The 16,655-nt window shown below is 54.4% G+C and overlaps 1 protein-coding gene and 1 long non-coding RNA gene across 2 annotated transcripts; both read left to right on the plus strand.

Annotated features, from left to right (window-relative positions):
• The first annotated feature begins 3,413 nt into the window (after nt 1-3,413).
• On the plus strand, nt 3,414-9,008 carry LOC116458905 (uncharacterized). The gene is made up of 4 exons (XR_009211192.1): nt 3,414-4,443; nt 6,068-6,154; nt 6,512-6,670; nt 8,114-9,008. It is a non-coding gene; the product is annotated as an uncharacterized LOC116458905 (long non-coding RNA).
• A 1,265-nt stretch (nt 9,009-10,273) lies between these two features.
• TLCD2 (TLC domain containing 2) lies at nt 10,274-13,397 on the plus strand. The gene is made up of 4 exons (XM_058431145.1): nt 10,274-10,443; nt 10,593-10,675; nt 10,896-10,978; nt 11,836-13,397. The coding sequence occupies exons 1-4, from the start codon at nt 10,274-10,276 to the stop codon at nt 12,208-12,210; spliced, it is 711 nt and encodes a 236-aa protein (XP_058287128.1). The 3' UTR covers nt 12,211-13,397.
• The last annotated feature ends 3,258 nt before the right edge of the window (nt 13,398-16,655 follow it).

Raw genomic sequence — 16,655 nt, forward strand, 5'->3', positions numbered from 1 at the left:
CCGGGTTCACGCCATTCTCCTGCCTCAGCCTCCCAAGTAGCTGGGACTACAGGCACCCGCCACCGCGCCCAGCTAATTTTTTTGTATTTTTTTAGTAGAGACGGAGTTTCACCATGTTAGCCAAGATGGTCTTGATCTCCTGACCTCGTGATCCACCCTCCTCGGCCTCCCAAAGTGCTGGGATTACAGGCGTGAGCCACCGCGCCCGGCCAGGTGTTTTCTAATTAAATTTGTTTTTCGTTTTTTTTGTTTTTTTTTTTTCTGAGATGGAGTCACATTCTGTTACCTAGGCTGGAGTGCAGTGGTGCTATCTTGGCTCACTGCAACCTCTGCCTCGGCCTCCTGAGTAGCTGGGACCACAGATGTGCACCACCATACCTGGCTAATTTTTTGTATTTTGGGTAGAGCTAGAGTTTCATCACGTTGCCCAGGCTGGTCTCGAACTCCTGAGCTCAAGCAATCTGCCCGCCTCAGCCTCCCAAAGTGCTACAATTACAGGTGTGAGCCACCTCGCCGGGCCATTTTTTAATTTTTTTTTTTTTTTTAAAGAGGTTCTTGCCATGTTGCCCAGGCTGGTCTTGAACTCCCGGGCTCAAAGTGATCCACCTGCTTCGGCCTCCCAAAGTGCTGGGATTACAGGTATAAGCCACTGTGCCTGGCCACATTTTTAATTTTTTTTTTTTTTTTGAGACGGAGTCTTGCTCTGTGACCCAGGCTGGAGTGCAGTGGCCCGATCTCGGCTCACTGCAAAGCTCCGCCTCCTGGGTTCACGCCATTCTCCTGCCTCAGCCTCCTGAGTAGGTGGGCACTACAGGCGCCCGCCACCACGCCCGGTTAATTTTTTGTATGGACGGGGTTTCACCGTGTTAGCCAGGATGGTCTCGATCTCCTGACCTCCTGATCCGCCTGCCTCAGCCTCCCAAAGTGCTGGGATTACAGGCGTGAGCCACCGCGCCTGGCCACATTTTTAAGTTAAAAAAATTTTTTAAATGTTGAAATCCCTACAACAAGCCTTGAATTCCTTATTCACCGTATGTTGTAGATGAGGGAAAATTATCGGCAGCAAGTTCACAGTAGTAAGAGCTGGAATTTGAATCTAAGTGTGCCTAACTCAGTAGTTCTCAGCTGGAGGAGATTTTGGCCCCTAGGGGACATTTGGTAACGTCTGGATATACTTTTGGTTGTCAAAACTGGGAGCTGGGGGTGGGTGGGTGTTGCCACTGACATCTAGGGCAGAGGCCAGGGACCACGTGGATGTCCTATGGTGCACCCGGTAGCCCTCCCACAAGAAATTATTCTACTTAAAATGCCAGTGGGTGCTGAGGTGGAAAAACCCTGGACTCGAAGTCTGTGCTTTTGACCTAGGGGGTGGGGTCAGTGTTCAGAACAAAATGGAAAAGGGTCACCCCAAGGGCCGTGAGCGGGAAAGGGATGGGATTTCTATGCTCAGGATAATGGAGAATAGGGGCCGCTGGTGAGGCTTCGCTTCCTTCCACGCTTGGCCAGGACCCTGCTCAATTTCTCCCCGCCTTGCCAAGTCAGTCCTAGGACTTCACGCTAAGCTTGTCCTGGAGTGACCCTGACTCCCAACTCAGGATCGAGGCAAAATATTTACCTGGGTCTTCCCAGCACTTCCCAGCCGAAGACACTGACTTCTGGGGCCAACGTGTTCCACCTGCAGCCCTTGAGCAATTAGGACCCTTGCTATGGGGGGTGGCCATGTGGGCAGGGCACCGCCGAAAGCCAAAAGTGGAGCGGCCCAGCGACCGGGTGGCAGCTGAGAACAGTTAGAAGTGGAGTGAATGCGGCCGGGCGCAGTGGCTCACGCCTGTAATCCTAGCACTTTGGGAGACCGAGGCGGCTGGATCACCTGAGGTGAGGAGTTCGAGACCAGCCTGGCCCACATGGCAAAACCCCATCTCTACTAAAAATACAAAAATTAGCTGGGAGTGGTAGCGCACGCCCGTAATCCCAGCTACTCAGGAGGCTGAAGGAAGAGAATCGCTTAAATCCGGGAGATGGAGTTTGCAGTGAGCCGAGATCGCGCCACTGCACTCCAGCCTGGGCAACAGAGCGAGACTCTGTCTCAAAAAAAAAAAAGGAGGTGGAGTAGGGCCGGGCGCAGTGGCTCGCGCCTGTAATCCCAGCACTTTGGGAGGCCGAGGCGGGCGGATCACGAGGTCAGGAGGTCAAGACCATCCTGGCTAACACGGTGAAACCCCGTCTCTACTAAAAATACAAAAAAAAAAAAAAAAAAAAATTAGCCGGGCGCCATGGCGGGCGCCTGTAGTCCCAGCTACTCGGGAGGCTGAGGCAGGAGAATGGCGTGAACCCGGGAGGCGGAGCTTGCAGTGAGCTGAGATCGCGCCATTGCACTCCAGCCTGGGTGAAAGAGCGAGACTTCGTCTCAAAAAAAAAAAAAAAAAAAAAAAAAAAAAAAAAAAGTGGGGAGGTGGAGTAAATGGGCAAAACCAGGAGGATCCCATCAGCAGACACCTGTCCACGGAGGAATAGGGCAACTTGAGTAGGAAGTAGGGGGCGGCTGGCCTGGGAAGCAGCGTTCTGAACCCCAAGTTTGCTTCCCATAGCCATTCCTCCTCCCCAGGCTTGGTCCTCGGGTTCACTGTACCCTCCTCGGCGCCAGCCACCATTCTGGACCTCCCCAATACTGGCCTTCTCCTAGACCAGGGAGGGTCTAGATCAGAGTCTGAATTTACTGTGCTAACAGGAAATACCTCTCTTTCCAAGCCCAGAGCCTCTGAAAAACTAAGGAGCAGAGCGGGGTTGGGGTTGGGGAGACAGTCTTGGAGTGATGGGAGAAAAGAAAGATCATCCAATCACATCCCCCATGTTCTTTCCTTCACCACCCATGGGAGTGGATAAGGGGATGGAGGAGGGTAAGCAAGGAGGAGGATGTGGTAACAGCTGATTCGTCCCCAGAGGTCACACTTTCCAACAGTCAGCTGTTACTGGGGCGCAAGGCAGGAAGTTTCCTTAAAGGCGCAATGTCCTGAACGCAGGCTCAGAATTCTGGAGCTCCAAGTGAACCTTATCAATTACCTGATGGAGCGCGTATTTAACAGAGGGAAGGATCTGACACTCCAGGATCATCTCTCCTGCTCAGTTACTCTCAGCCCCTATTTGGAGCTGAAGGAAAAGGCATGGATTTCAGTCTACACGTTCCTCTTTGGGGGACTTGCGGGGAGTGATAAGGTAGGGCAGGTCTCCGGCTTGCCCCTTTAAAAAAGCCGACAAGCAGCTTTTGCCAAGTCACTGGGTTCATTTCAGTTTTTGCCCATCCCCCGCGCATCTAGACTCTGATTGGCCCCTGGGGAAGGAGCAGCCTGCTCATTGGTCTCCACCGTCGAATCTCTTCTCTAAGTAGGCCTGAGTCAGTGAAGAGCTTTGGAGGGCGGGACTCAATGGGGGTTAATCAGAGGATGCGATTGCTGACCATTTGCACTTTGGCATGGCCCATCCCTTAATTTCTGACCAGAAGCCCTCCCTCTACCCTCAGGTGAGGACTGTGCTGTGAATCTTGTTAGAAAGCGACCTCTTGGGAGGCTCTGGGGGCTCTTCTGGGACTGGGAAGAGACATCCAAGACAAAAAGCCTCCTGTGGTTAGGAAGAGCCCCCAAGAGGAGTGGGCTGGGTCTCTCCAGTGAAAGCTGGGCTGGGCGAGGGGAGCACCCTCCCTCCAAAAGCCCTGGAGAGCTCTCCTACGGCAGTCTCTGCTGCCCTGGGGGCTGATGCTCTGCCTTCTCCTGCTCCTGGGTCCGCTCCACCTTTCCTTAAAGAGCTATAGCGTCCCGCAGAAGCCGGCGAGTCAGTTTGGGGAATGTCTAAAAGAAGCACTCACGGCTCCAACAAGGAGGGGCTGTCGCCCTTTAAGGACTTCCCTGGGCTGGATTCCGAGCTCAGTTTAAAAATGCCAACTCACAGAGCGCGCTGGGTTCTGGGAGCGACGGTGTCGGGCTGAGAACTACACGGACCAGCATGCATTGCAAACGCAGACGCCGTGACTTTCGCCTGCTCTTTAGGACTCTCGTTTGACGTAGCGGTTTTCCAAGAGGGTCGCTGACGCGGAGGGCTGGGCCACACCTTTCCGTCTATTGGCCGGCTCGTCAGTGGGTGGGCGTGGCTACGTGCAATTCAGCCCGGCAAAAGGGTGGCCTCCTTGCCAATCAGAGCCAGGGCGCCCGGAGAGGCGGGACCAGGGCGAGGCCCCGTCGCCCCGGGGTGGGCGTGGCCACGTTGCCCAGCAGTGAGTGGTGATTGGCCCCGGGCGGTGCATTCGCAGCTCGTGCGTCACGACGCCGCCAGCTGATCGGCGCCTGGAGCCGGTGTGTGCTGGGTGCCGAGAAGAGACAGCGCCGCCGGCCGTGGGGAGCGGACGCAGTGATTTGCTCCCCTTCGCGCAGCAACCCCCACACCCAGCACCAGGTGGGTGTGAGCTGGCGACCCGGTCACGCAGCGGGGAGCCGCGGTAACGGGATGGAGGGTGAAAGTAGGGTCCGGGCGACCACACCCTGCCCTTCCGGGAGGAGAGGGGGCGGCGGGGGCAGGGGCGCCTAGGGGAGAGGGGCCTGGTCTGGCCGGGTTAGTGTGTCAGGAGCTCTGAGGAAAGAGTCTGGGACGGGAGTCGTGGCGGAAGGGCTGGCGGAGTGGCGGGGGGCGGGGGGAGAGCCGAGGGGCCGGAGGGCCGGGGGCGGCTCACCCGGCGGCCCCCGGTCTGAGGGCACAGGGGCTGGCCATCTAGCCTGGGGAGGGTCTGGACCCCCCGAGCGGGCGGCGAGGAGGTGCTTTGCCTCTGCCGGCGTTCACTGGGTCAGGGCCAGTTCAGCGCCAGTTCAGCGCCCTGGCAGGGAAGGGGTCGCTGGGCGGGCCGGCCCCTCCTCTCGTTCCCTCCAGGGGATGTTATGTAAGGGGGGAGGGGAGAGGAGTAGGGGGCGGCGGTGCCGGGGCCTTATGCAACCCAAAGGTTAGGGTTTCACCGCGGTTGGGCGGGGGGAAGAGGGCAAGAGGAGGGCCTGGAAACTCTAACCCCCCGCTCCCCAGACTAACTGGCCGTCTTGGGCCGAGAGAAGGTCACCTCTGCACCTCCCCCCAGCCTGTCCGGTAGTGAGGCCCCTAGCCCAGGCCTGGCCCTGACTGCCTGGGAAGCCGGCTGGCTGGGTGGGGCGCCTGGGTTAGTCATCACTGGGCTGCCTCTCTCCCCACCTCCCGGCCAACTCTTGGCCCCTCCCCGTGGCCTCCGGCGAGGCTGTCGCCCCCACCTCCCTCCGGCTCTGGTTCCAGCCTCCAACTCCTTTGGCCTGTCATCCTGGCTGTCAGACTGGGCTAGGAGCTGTCAGAGTGCCAGAGGGTTGATGGAGCAGCTGGTCAGAGGGTCAGTGCCCTGGGCCCACCCCGCCCTGCAGCCAAGGGCACCTGCTTGGCAGAGACTCTCAGCAGCTGCTGAGTCCTCTGGGTTGAACAGAGCTATCTCAGACAGAGGAAGGTCGGACGGAGTTGGACTGGTCACCCAGGGGAAGGAAGATACACAAAGTTCATGCCTCCCAAGCGGGTTTCGGAATTTGAACCGCACCCCGTATCCCCCAATCTTTCTTACCCTCTGAGTATAGAAATTCCAAGACAAGACCGCCTTGGCCCCTCAGCCTGGCGTGGGCCATGCCCTTGGACTGAGTGTCAGCACAGACCCGCCCTCCCCAGCTCACATCCCCCGAGCCTGCCACGCCCCCAGCCCCCTCCCTGGGCCATGCTGCAGGGCCCGGCTTTTCCTGCTGATTCATGCGTTGGAACTGTGGGGGCGGGGCTTGGAACTTGGAACAAAGTTCAGACGTGGAGGGGCCGGCAGACAGCCTGGAATTCATACCAGATGTACCCGGAATGCGCAAGCGGAATGCCTGGCATCTGAGAGTCCTGGGGAAGCTGCCCAGCCACCCTGCCCATACCTCCCTCCCCTCCGGCCTGTGGTCCCCTGCCCGCCCCTCACAGCCCCGGGAGCCTCTGCTGACCTTCTTTCAAACGCTGGGCCTCCTCCCTTCCTCACTCTTCCCCAATCCAGGCCCCCAGAACTCTCCTTCCAGCTGAACTCCCTGGGAACAAGTCAGTTGGGCTGATCACTGAACTCACACTGATTTCTGGACCTGAGGTACCACACTTCTAGTACCTGCGTGCCGGTGGGGTGTGTCCAGGGTCCCGGGCCCTGCCCTGTCTGAATGCTGAGGAGGCTGGGCCCTCGGGGGGCCGCTAGGGCAGGGGAGGGTGAGAGCAGGACTGGGTTTCTCTAGACTCCAGTTCTGGAAAGAAGAGCAAGGGAAGTCTGTTTACAGCCTCCTCTTGCCGCTCAGTGAAGTTAACAGCTTCTGCAGGCCCAGGTCAGAGCTGCAACCCTTCATTAGAATCTCAGAGGTCTACTGGGGCAGGACCCTGATGGCCAGTGAGTGGGTCAGCGTTGCAGCAACATGCCCTGCTCAGATCTTTCCCATTTTCCCTCCCTTTCCCTTAGGAGCCTGTTCCTCTCACACCCTCACCTGGCTGAGCCGCAGTAGTTCTTCAGTGGCAAGCTTTATGTCCTGACCCAGCTAAAGCTGCCAGTTGAAGAACTGTTGCCCTCTGCCCCTGGCTTCGAGGAGGAGGAGGAGCTGCTTTCCCCATCGTCTGGAAGGTGACAGAAATGGGCTGGGAAGGTCCGAACAGCAGGGTTGATGATACGTTTTGGGGAAGTTGGAGAGCCTTTGCCCAGATTGGCCCAGCAAGGAGCGGTTTTAGATTAGAGACACTGGCTGAATTGAGGAGTAGAAGGCTCAAACCCAAGGTTAGTTGGTCTTTGTGTGACAATGGGAAGAAGTGGAGAGAACACTCTGTCTCCCCGACTTCCTTCTTGACCCTCCTTCCTTATCTTTCACTCTTCCCCACTGGCCTTTCCAGATGAGGCCCAATAGTAAGCTCACTCTTCAGGGGAAAGTGATACTAAACCTGGGTGTGAGGGGTCATCCTTCTGCTCTTACTTTTCCCTGCATTTCCTTAGGCTGGCCCAGACTCTAGATTCCTGGGCACTTACCTGTATCTGAGACCCGTAGACCTCCTGTCTCAGTTTCTCCACCTGTGAGATGGGCAGTCACACAGAGGGAATCAGAAGCCCATCTGTGTCGACTCAGAACCTGGGCTCTCCCCCTGCTGTGGATGGAAACAAAACACCTTTTCACATAAGTTGTTGTCCCTCCTCCATCCCCGATACCATCACCCAGGAGCTGGGTGGAGGAATGGGAAGCTGGAGGAGGGGGTTAGAGTTTGACCAATACAAGGAGCTAATAAGAGCTCACCTCCCCATGACTTCCCCCCATGCAAGGGTGGCCCAAGGCTTCCCCTGATATCCAAAGCAGGACAGCAGTCCCTTGGTGGGATTCTAACTGCCGCTGCTCTGTTTCTTTCCTCACTTTGCTTTCTAAGGTGGTATGTGATCCCCAGCTCAGACCTGTGCAGACAGGAAATTCTCCCCTGCAGCAAGTAGGGGAGGTGGGTTGTGGGATGTGACCTCCTCCTGGGTATCAGGCAGTGAGTGTAAACGTGCCACCTCCAGCCCTGATCCATTCTCACCTAGCGGCTACAGGAAGCTGTGTCTGTTGGATTTGGTGGGAGGAGACGTGCAGGGAGCTGTATCTTACCCTCCGCTTGTGAAAAACTCAAGGATGTGGAGAAGAGTAGACCGCGGAACCCTGCCCTTCTGCAGCCAAGCTGAGGGGCAGGATGCGTGGGGGACAGTGGTAGAGGAGGGGGCGGGATAGACTCAGGCTGCAGAAAGGTCACTCTGTCCCTGGACGCTGCCTCCGTACTTTCTCCTTCTTGCGTCACTGGCCACAGCATCTCCCTCCAGCCCTCGCTATGTGCCTCTGCCATCTTCACCCATCATGGAGCAGAGGCGAGGAAAGGCAGCCTGGGAATGTGGAGACCAGTGAAGGACCAGGCCTGGAGAGCACAGGGTCCTACCTGGGCATCCAACAGAGGAGCCCCTAAAGGCCAGGAGCACCCTAAGAGGAGGGAGGACAGCCAGCCTCCATCGACGGTGAGCCTCCAGCCCTCTCCTACTTTGATCACCATTTCTCTCCAGGCTTTCTGCCTCCGAGATGTGGCACCATAGTGCAGTGCCCTGTGGCTTCACCGCCCTACTTCCACCTCCACCCAGCCTGTAATGTTTATATAAGCAGCCTCAAGGACCAAGAACCATCTGCGAAAGGACACACACAGGAAATTCATAAAAGAAATCCGAATGGATAAAAGCAGAAAAAAATGTATGCTTCATTAGTAATTAAAGAAAGGCAAATAGAGCTGAAAGCATTTTCCCCTTAGCAAACCATAACAGAAAAAAATAAGACCCAATATTGGCAAAGAGACTACTGAAAAAACATTCCCATACATTGCGTGTGGGAGTATACATCGGTGCAGGCTTCCTGGATGACAGTTGGGTGATACGTGTCATGTGGCCTAAAAGCCTCCATGTCCTTTGACCTATGAATTCTATCTTTGGGAATTTATCCTAAGAAAATAATTAAGGATTTAGTTATTGATAAGATGTTCATCCCAGCATTGCAATGGAGAAAAATGGGAAGCAATGGTTTGGTTGGGAATTTATTCCTTTTCTGCTGTAACGAAAGTTTGCAATGGGGGATTGCTTAAGTAAATTATTGTATCTCCATCCAGATGGTGGAGTAGTGCGCAGACATTAAAAGTCATGTAAAAGAACATCTGACTGAAAGAAAAATGCTCCTTGAATATTAAAAGGTTGTAAAAATAGTGCATGTTACGTGATTTCAATTTTGTTTTTTAAAATATGGGTGTATATTTGTATACGTAGAGCAGATAAAAAAGATGGAAGGCACACTAAAAAATGTTTAGTGGTTATCTTTGGATGGTGGAACAAAGTCACTGTAATTTTCATCTTTGGTTTTTCTGTAATTTCCAAATTTTCTACATTGTGTATTACTTATAATAAATATAATTTAAGAGATCGGTGTTATTATTTAAACCTTTGGAGAAGTGGGGGTAGACTAATGAAGGGAAGACCTCAGCTTTTTTGGTGAGAAGGTTGAGTTGGGGCACCTCTTGGTTTATGAACTTAATTATTTGAAGTAGCTGGAATCCTCCCTCTCAGCCTGCAGGAAACAGCTCTGAATTGCTGACTGCCAGCTGAAGAGGGGGAGTGGAGTAACATGGAAGGAAAGCAGTACAAACCTAGGGCTCTTCAGGTGGTGAGGGGCTGGGGGAAGCTTTTCCTCTTAAGGCTGGAGGGTTCCAGACTCCTAACCGCCCTGCTACTGAGAGCAGGACAGGTCTGTTTTTCTCTTCTGACTCTGTCCCAGCCTTGAAGGGACCCTGTGTTACCTTTCCTTGCCCTCGGACTGAAGATATTCTACCCACCCAACAGGTACCAAGCCCTTGGGGAGGGAAGTGCTTTTCAAGACTGGGGGCCAGCGATTCCCTTTTGCGTCCTCTTCCTAATGAGGCTCCTCTGTAGGGCCGAAAACAATGCTGGGGGTCGGGGCGGGGCCCAGTGGGTCGCTTCTCCAACACGGGGGCTCCTGGGGGTTGTGGGGGAGGGGGAGCAGAACTGCTGGAATTACAGGTTTTCTGGGATACGGTAAAGGCCTGGAAACCTCAGGAGGCAGAAGGGGTGGCTCCAAGAAAGTGGGACACCCCCTCCCCACCACGGACGCGGGGAGGGAAGTGGGGGCGGCGGCCAGGCTCGGGCAGGTACGAATAGGCTGCGCTGGCCTCTGCCTTGCAGGGTGTGGCGGTGGGTGGTGATGACGCTCAGCAGGCGAAAGTCGCGGGAACCGGGAAGAGGAGGTCAAGGTTCATGGGTGGGGCCCGGGAGTGTCAGGTGAAGTTAGACTGGAGACCCAGGTCTGCAACTCCAGCGCTTCAGGACGCCTGGAGCTGGGGACAACCCCTATTGGCGAACATCCCAGAGGCCCCCCGAGCTCCAGGGCATGGTCTGCTGCCCGGAGCCCCTGAACCGTTCCCTCGGCTGGAGCGGGACGCGATCGGTGGCCAAGGCTCCGGGGGCGGTGGCCCTGCGGCTGCGCCAGTCACCGCGAAGCCGAGGGACGGGGCGTGGACGAGTGGGGAAAAGTTCCTGCCGATCCCGCAGGCGGGGCGGGGAGGGCAGCCGGGGCCCCAGCCCTGCCGGGAAGCGGGTTCCCAGTCCCGGCCGAGAGCGCGGGCGCCGAGGGGACCGACCTGGACCCCCTCGCCCCGCCACCGCCCGGCCATGGCGCCCCCGGGGTTCCTGGTGGCTGGCGCCTCCTTCCTCGCGTTCCGGGGGTTGCACTGGGGGCTGCGGCGGCTGCCGGAATCGGCCGCTCGGGACCGCTGGCAGTGGCGGAACCTCTGCATCTCCCTGGCGCACAGCCTGCTCTCGGGGGCCGGGGCGCTGCTCGGGTGCGGGCTTGGGGGCTCGAGGCGCACCGGGCTAGGGCGAGCGGTGGGAGGCTGAGGCCGGGAGACCCGGCGGGCGTCTCCAGAGCTGAGACTGGGGTGGGGGTGCGCACAGGGAGAGTGCGGCCTCGAGAGGCTGACCATGCCCCCAGCCTGTCACTGTACCCTCAGATGGCCGCCGACCCCATCCATGGCCACCTGCGCTGGGCTCTGGTGCTGGTAGCTGTGTCTGTGGGTGAGTCTGCAGGAAAGGCTGGGCCGGTGGGGGGGATGGGGCAGGGGGCAGCTTCTGCTGTCCTTCGAGGTCCATTCACCTCCCCCATGGTGGTTAAACGTTCCTGAAGGCTTTACCGAGGGAAAACTAAGAACTGGGAGAGGGGCGGGGCGGGGGGCTGGAAATCCTCTCTAAGCTGCCGGGCTCTGGAGCAGCCTAACCTCTACCCCCACGCCCACAGGTTACTTCCTGGCAGACGGAGCTGACCTGCTGTGGAACCAGACCTTGGGCAAGACCTGGGATCTTCTCTGTCATCATTTGGTGGTGAGACTCTGAGGGGAGAAGCCAGACAGGAGGGGAGGAGGGGAGCCCTGTCCAGCCCGAGCTTCCCAGTCTCTCATTTTTTTTTTTTTGAGACAGAGTCTCACTCTGTCACCCAGGCTGGAGTCCAGTGGTTCAGCCTCGGCTCACTGCAACCTTTGCCTACTGGGTTCAAGCAATTCTCCTGCCTCGGCCTCCCACGTAGCTGGGATTACAGGCACCCACCACCACGCCCAAGTAATTTTTTATATTTTTAGTAAAGATGGGGTTTCTCCATGTTGGTCAGGCTGGTCTCAAACTTCTGACCTCAGGTGATCCGCCCACTTCAGCCTCCCAAAGTGCTGGGATTACAGGCATGAGCCACCGCCCCCAGCCTTCTCTTCATTTTTCTGTCCTATAATTTCCCACAGAGTCTCTGCCCCCGGCTGGTGCTAGGCTCCCAGTCTTAGGCTGAGTTAGGGGGAGGAGGTGGCTGCTGGCCACAGCTGGGGAGTCCAGACACCCACCAGGCCAGGGCACCCACCATGCCAGTGCACCCACCGTGTGAGCCTAAGGAGTTCAGGTCCCCCCACAGGTGTCCAGCTGATCAGAGAAATGTGGAATATGGAGCTTTTCTGAGAAGGGGGTGTCCTGGTATAGGGTGTGGGTATGGGGCATGAAAGCCCTAAGCAGGGTGCGGTGGCTCACGCCTGTAATCCCAGCACTTTGGGAGGCTGAGGCGGGTGGATCACGAGGTCAGGAGATCAAGACCATCCTGACTAACACGGTGAAACCCCGTCTCTACTAAAAATACAAAAAAATTAGCCGGGCGTGGTGGCGGACGCCTGTAGTCCCAGCTACTCGGGAGGCTGAGGCTGGAGAATGGCATGGCCCTCTTCCGCCTGGTCCTGCTGGGGTGGATGAGTCTGTGGTTGTTCCGGCAGCGCCACCAGGTTCCTCTTGCTCTGGTCACCCTGGGTGGAACTGGGCTGGTCACTGTGGGCGTCATGAGCATCATATTGGGGATCTGCATTCTGGTCAATGATGTCCTACAGTCTCGACCCCATCCAGCCAGCCCTGGGCACGAGAAAACGAGGGAGACCAGGACACGTCGTGACGATGGACCTGTCACCAGGGACGGTTCGACTCTCAGCCTGAAAGACTGGAGAGAAGCCATGGGCCCCTCGCTGGGGGAGGTGGGGCCAGGACAAGGAGATGAGGGTCTTCCATGCACTTTTCATCCCCCATCGGGGTGAGGGCCAGACTAGCTCATCAGCATCTCAGTTTGTCTTCCAGCTAACTCACATCCCTTCCCCTTCCTAGTATCTAAGAAGAAATGCTGATGTTGGATGGGTGGGAACCTGGGTTTCTGTTCACTGAAATCCGTCATCAGATGAGCGCCCTTTCCAGCAAATAAACTAATGAGGTACAGCCAGAGCTATCAGTAAAGGGTGGCAGGAGGCATGCAGCTGGAAGAAACTGCCAGTGGAGACAGAAGCTCTTTGCTTTAACCCAGGGACAGATGGGGGAAGGTGAAGTCCCACTAGGATCAGAGAGATCTGGTATGGGGCGGGTAGGGACAGAGAGAAAAGAGATCTCACCTATAACCAAATTCTGGCAGTGGGAGGAAGGTAGAGAAGGTGCTATCTGTAGCAGCAGAGATGGACATGATAGTTGCCAAGAGACAGAACCTGGGCCACAGCAATTGCTGCTGATGTTTCTGGTTCTCAAAGCCACACTCCTGTTTTTCTTTTTCTTTTTTTTTTTTTTTATGAGACGGAATCTCACTCTGTCACCCAGGCTGGAGTGTAGTGGCACGATTTCGGCTCACTGCAACCTCAGCCTCCTGGGTTCAAGTGATTCTCCTGCTTTAGCCTCCCGAGTAGCTGTGACTTCAGGCATGCACCACCAAGCCCAGCTAATTTTTGTATGTTTTGGTGGAGAGAAGGTTTTGCTGTGTTGCCCAGGCTGGTCTCAAACTCCTGACCTCAAGTGATCCACCCGCCTCGGCCTCCCAGAGTGCTGGGATTACAGACGTGAGCCACTATGCCCAGCGCACACTCCTGTTTTTCTACTTAACCCTGGTTCTGCTGTGTCTAGCCTTTTATTTTTATTTTTAGTATCTTTTGACTTTTTCTTTTCTTTTCTTTTCTTTTTTTTTTTTTGAGACCAGTTCTTGCTCTATTGCCCAGGATGGAGTGCAGTGGCTTGATCTTGGCTCACTGCAGTCTCTGCCTCCCAGGCTCAAGCAATTCTCCTGCCTCCCACCTCAGCCTCCCAAGTAGCTGGACTACAGTGCACGCCACTGCACTGGTCTAATTTTTGTATTTTTTGCAGAGACCAGGTTTTGCCATGTTGCCCAGGCTGGTCTCAAACTTCTGCACTGAAGTGATCCGCCCACCTCAGCCTCCCGAAGTGCTGAGATTACAGACGTGAGCCACCATACCCGGCCTCTTTTGACTTTTCTTTCTTTTTTTTTTTTTTTTTTTTTTTTAGGATGGAGTCTCGCTCTGCCGCCCAGGCTGGAGTGCAGTGGCGCAATCTCGGCTCACTGCAAGCTCCGCCTCCCGGGTTCACGCCATTCTCCTGCCTCAGCCTCTCCGAGTAGCTGGGACTACAGGCGCCCGCCACCACGCCCGGCTAATTTTTTGTATTTTTAATAGAGACGGGGTTTCACCGTGGTCTCGATTTCCTGACCTCGTGATCCGCCCGCCTCGGCCTCCCAAAGTGCTGGGATTACAAGCGTGAGCCACCGCACCCGGCCTCTATTGACTTTTCAAAGACAATTCGGATTCTTAGAGGAGTGAACACAGGGCTAGGTCTGTCTTCTTAGGAAGGCACTGAAGTCCAGAATTACAGAAGGAGGGGCACCCAGTATAGAGTTTTCCCAGGCCCAGGCTTTCGTGGAAGAATGAGGGCAAAGGCAGAGTGTGTGAGAGAAGGCTACAGGAGGACAAAGGAATAGCTGGCCCTCTGGCTGGGTGCAGCAGCTCACGCCTGTAATCCCAGCACTTCGGGAGGCCGAGGTGGGAGGATCACCTAAGGTCAGGAGTTCGAGACCAGCCTGGTCAACATGGTGAAACCCTGTCTCTACTAAAAATACAAAAATTAGCCAGATGCCTGTAATCCCAGCTACTCAGAGGCTGAGGCAGGAGAATCACTTGAACCCAGGAGGCAGAGGTTGCAGTGAGCCGAGATCGTGCCACTTGCACTCCAGCCTAGGCAACAGAGCGAGACTCTGTCTCAAAATAAAAAAAAAAAACGAAGAGCTGGGACTTTTCTGAGATTCATTCATAAAGTCTTCTTCCTCCCGCTGCTTCTGCTGCATTTTTTTCTGTTGAACAAGACCCCTTCCTTCCCAGAACATCCAGGTGACGGGAAGTGCCGAGCAGATTAAGGCCGCTGTTCTACTAAACAATGGACCTAGAGAGGCAACCCTTAGCCATCCACAGAAAAGCTACATGAGCAAAAGCAAGAGACAGGAAGATTGTCTTCAAAAAGAAAAAAAAAAAAACCTTGCTAAGAAGCGGAGGTACAGAAAGACACAAAGAATGACAGAGACAGACATACATAGATTGAGTGATAGAAAGAGAGAAGGATTATTCACATAGAGGTGACAGAGGCAAAGAAGGATGGAGGGCAAAAGAGACAGGCCTTAGCAGAAATATGGAGAAAGGCTATCATAGATCCTGAGAGACACCAAAGTCACAGAACTGATAAAATGGTTATAAACAAAAAGGACCAGAAAAATAGAAATAAAGGCCAACAAGAAGCAACCCCAAGGCTGAAAGGCACAGAGAGTCTAGACAGTGAAACAGAGTGAGTGACAAGGAGAAACACTCAGGCTTAGGAGTGATGGAGGCAATACTGGCAGACAGAGAGATCAGAAGGGCAAGAGGAAAGGTGGGAACAGAGAAGAGGGGGATGTGTCCGGGCAGCTGAGAAGCAGAAGGCGGAGGAGGCAGTCAGTGGGAAGATTCACCGACAGAAGAGACCAGGAGATATGGGGACTTGGAGGCAGGGAGAAAGACAAAGGACAAACAGCTGGAGTGCAAAGCCTAAAGACAGAAGCTGACAGTAACCGGTTGGCAGAGACTGGTAGGAAGATGAGGACAAGTCGGAATCAGGGGTGTCAACTGAGATGCAAATATAGGCAAAGGAGCCGACAAAGAGAATAACAGAGAGAAAAAGGAGGAGAGCGCAGAACAATTTAAATATCCAGGCCGGGCGTCTTGGGTCACGCCTGTAATCCCAGCACTTTGGGAGGCCGAGGCGGGCAGATCACGAGGTCAGGAGATCAAGACCATCCCGGCTAACATGGTGAAACCCCATCTCTACTAAAAATACAAAAAATTAGCCAGGCGTGGTGGAGGCACCCGTAATCCCAGCTACTGAGGAGGTCGAGGCAGGAGAATCGTTTGAACCTGGGAGGCCAAGGTTGTTACAGTGAGCCGAGATCGCGCCACTGCGCTCCAGCGGGGGTGACAGAGTGAGACTCTGTCTCAAAAAAAAAAAAAAAAAAAAAAATGGAATCTCCAAAGAACAAAGAAGAGGCAGGAACCCAGAAATGAAAAGAGGAGAAAAAGAAATACAGGTGTGAAAAAAAAATGAAAGGGATTGTGAGAAGTCTCCATCATAGAGTCATAAAAACAGGCGCAAAGGATGAAAATAACGAATCGAGACTGAGGAACACACAGTTGGAAGGAGCGAAACACAAGCAGAAAATAAGAGCAGAGCATTTAAATGTAATTAGACAAAAACCCAAGAGGCAAAGGTATAGACAGTGAGCTAGAGAAACAATGTAGAATTTTGTCAGAGTCTGTACTTCTGGAAGTCATATGTTTGCTGGCTGGGCGTGGTGGCTCACGCCTGTAATCCGAGCACTTTGGGAGGCCGAGGTAGGAGTGGCTGAGCTCAGGAGTTCAAGACCAGTCTGGGCAACATATTGAGACCTCCTCTCTACAAAAAAAAAATTTCTTTTTTCTTCTTCTTTTTTCTTTTTCTTTTTGAGACAAAGTTTCATTCTTACTGCCCTGGCTGGAATGCAGTGGCACAATCTTGGCTCACTGCAACCTCTGCCTCCAGGACTCAAGTGATTCTCCTGCCTCAGCCTCCCTAGTAGCTGGGATTACAGGTACCCACCACCACACTCGGCTAATTTTTGTGTTTTTAGTAGAGACAGGATTTCACCATATTGGCCAGGCTGGTCTCAAACTCCTGACCTCAGGTGATCCACCCACCTTGGGCTCCCAAACTGCTGGGATTATATGCGTGAGCCAACACACCCGGCCAAAAAAATTTTTTTAATTAAAAAAAAAAGTCATATCTGCAAAACTCAATTTGCCATCTTAACTGAATGCCTTGATTAACAAAAATATTGTCTGCCTTGAGTTTTTAAAGAAAAAGAAATATGACAAACTCATGTGAGGAATCTATTCCTTAAATATCTGTTGAGGTTGATATGAATTGATTCTAAGTCATACACCTTTTCTTTGGCCACTGGTATACATTCATGATGGTTTGAGTGAGTGGTCCTTTTGGTAATACTTGATAGTGTCTATGAGGCCGGGCGTGGTGGCTCACGCTTGTAATCTCAGCACTTTGGGAGGCCAAGGCAGGTAGATCACAAGGTCAGGAGATCGAGACCATCCTGGCTAACACGGTGAAACCCTGTCTCTACTAAAAATACAAAAAATTAGCC

This window comes from Hylobates moloch, unplaced genomic scaffold, assembly GCF_009828535.3.
Source record: "Hylobates moloch isolate HMO894 unplaced genomic scaffold, HMol_V3 SCAFFOLD_19, whole genome shotgun sequence".
In the NCBI taxonomy this organism is placed as follows: domain Eukaryota; kingdom Metazoa; phylum Chordata; class Mammalia; order Primates; family Hylobatidae; genus Hylobates; species Hylobates moloch.

What these genes read in the sequence shown, in the direction of transcription:
- TLCD2 (XM_058431145.1), top strand. Translation starts at nt 10,274, where the DNA reads ATGGCGCCCCCGGGGTTCCTGGTGGCTGGCGCCTCCTTCCTCGCGTTC. An exon ending in GCTGGTAGCTGTGTCTGTGG is followed by an intron (nt 10,676 to 10,895) that starts GTGAGTCTGCAG and finishes CCACGCCCACAG; the next exon opens with GTTACTTCCTGGCAGACGGA. An exon ending in TTCTCTGTCATCATTTGGTG is followed by an intron (nt 10,979 to 11,835) that starts GTGAGACTCTGA and finishes CTGAGGCTGGAG; the next exon opens with AATGGCATGGCCCTCTTCCG.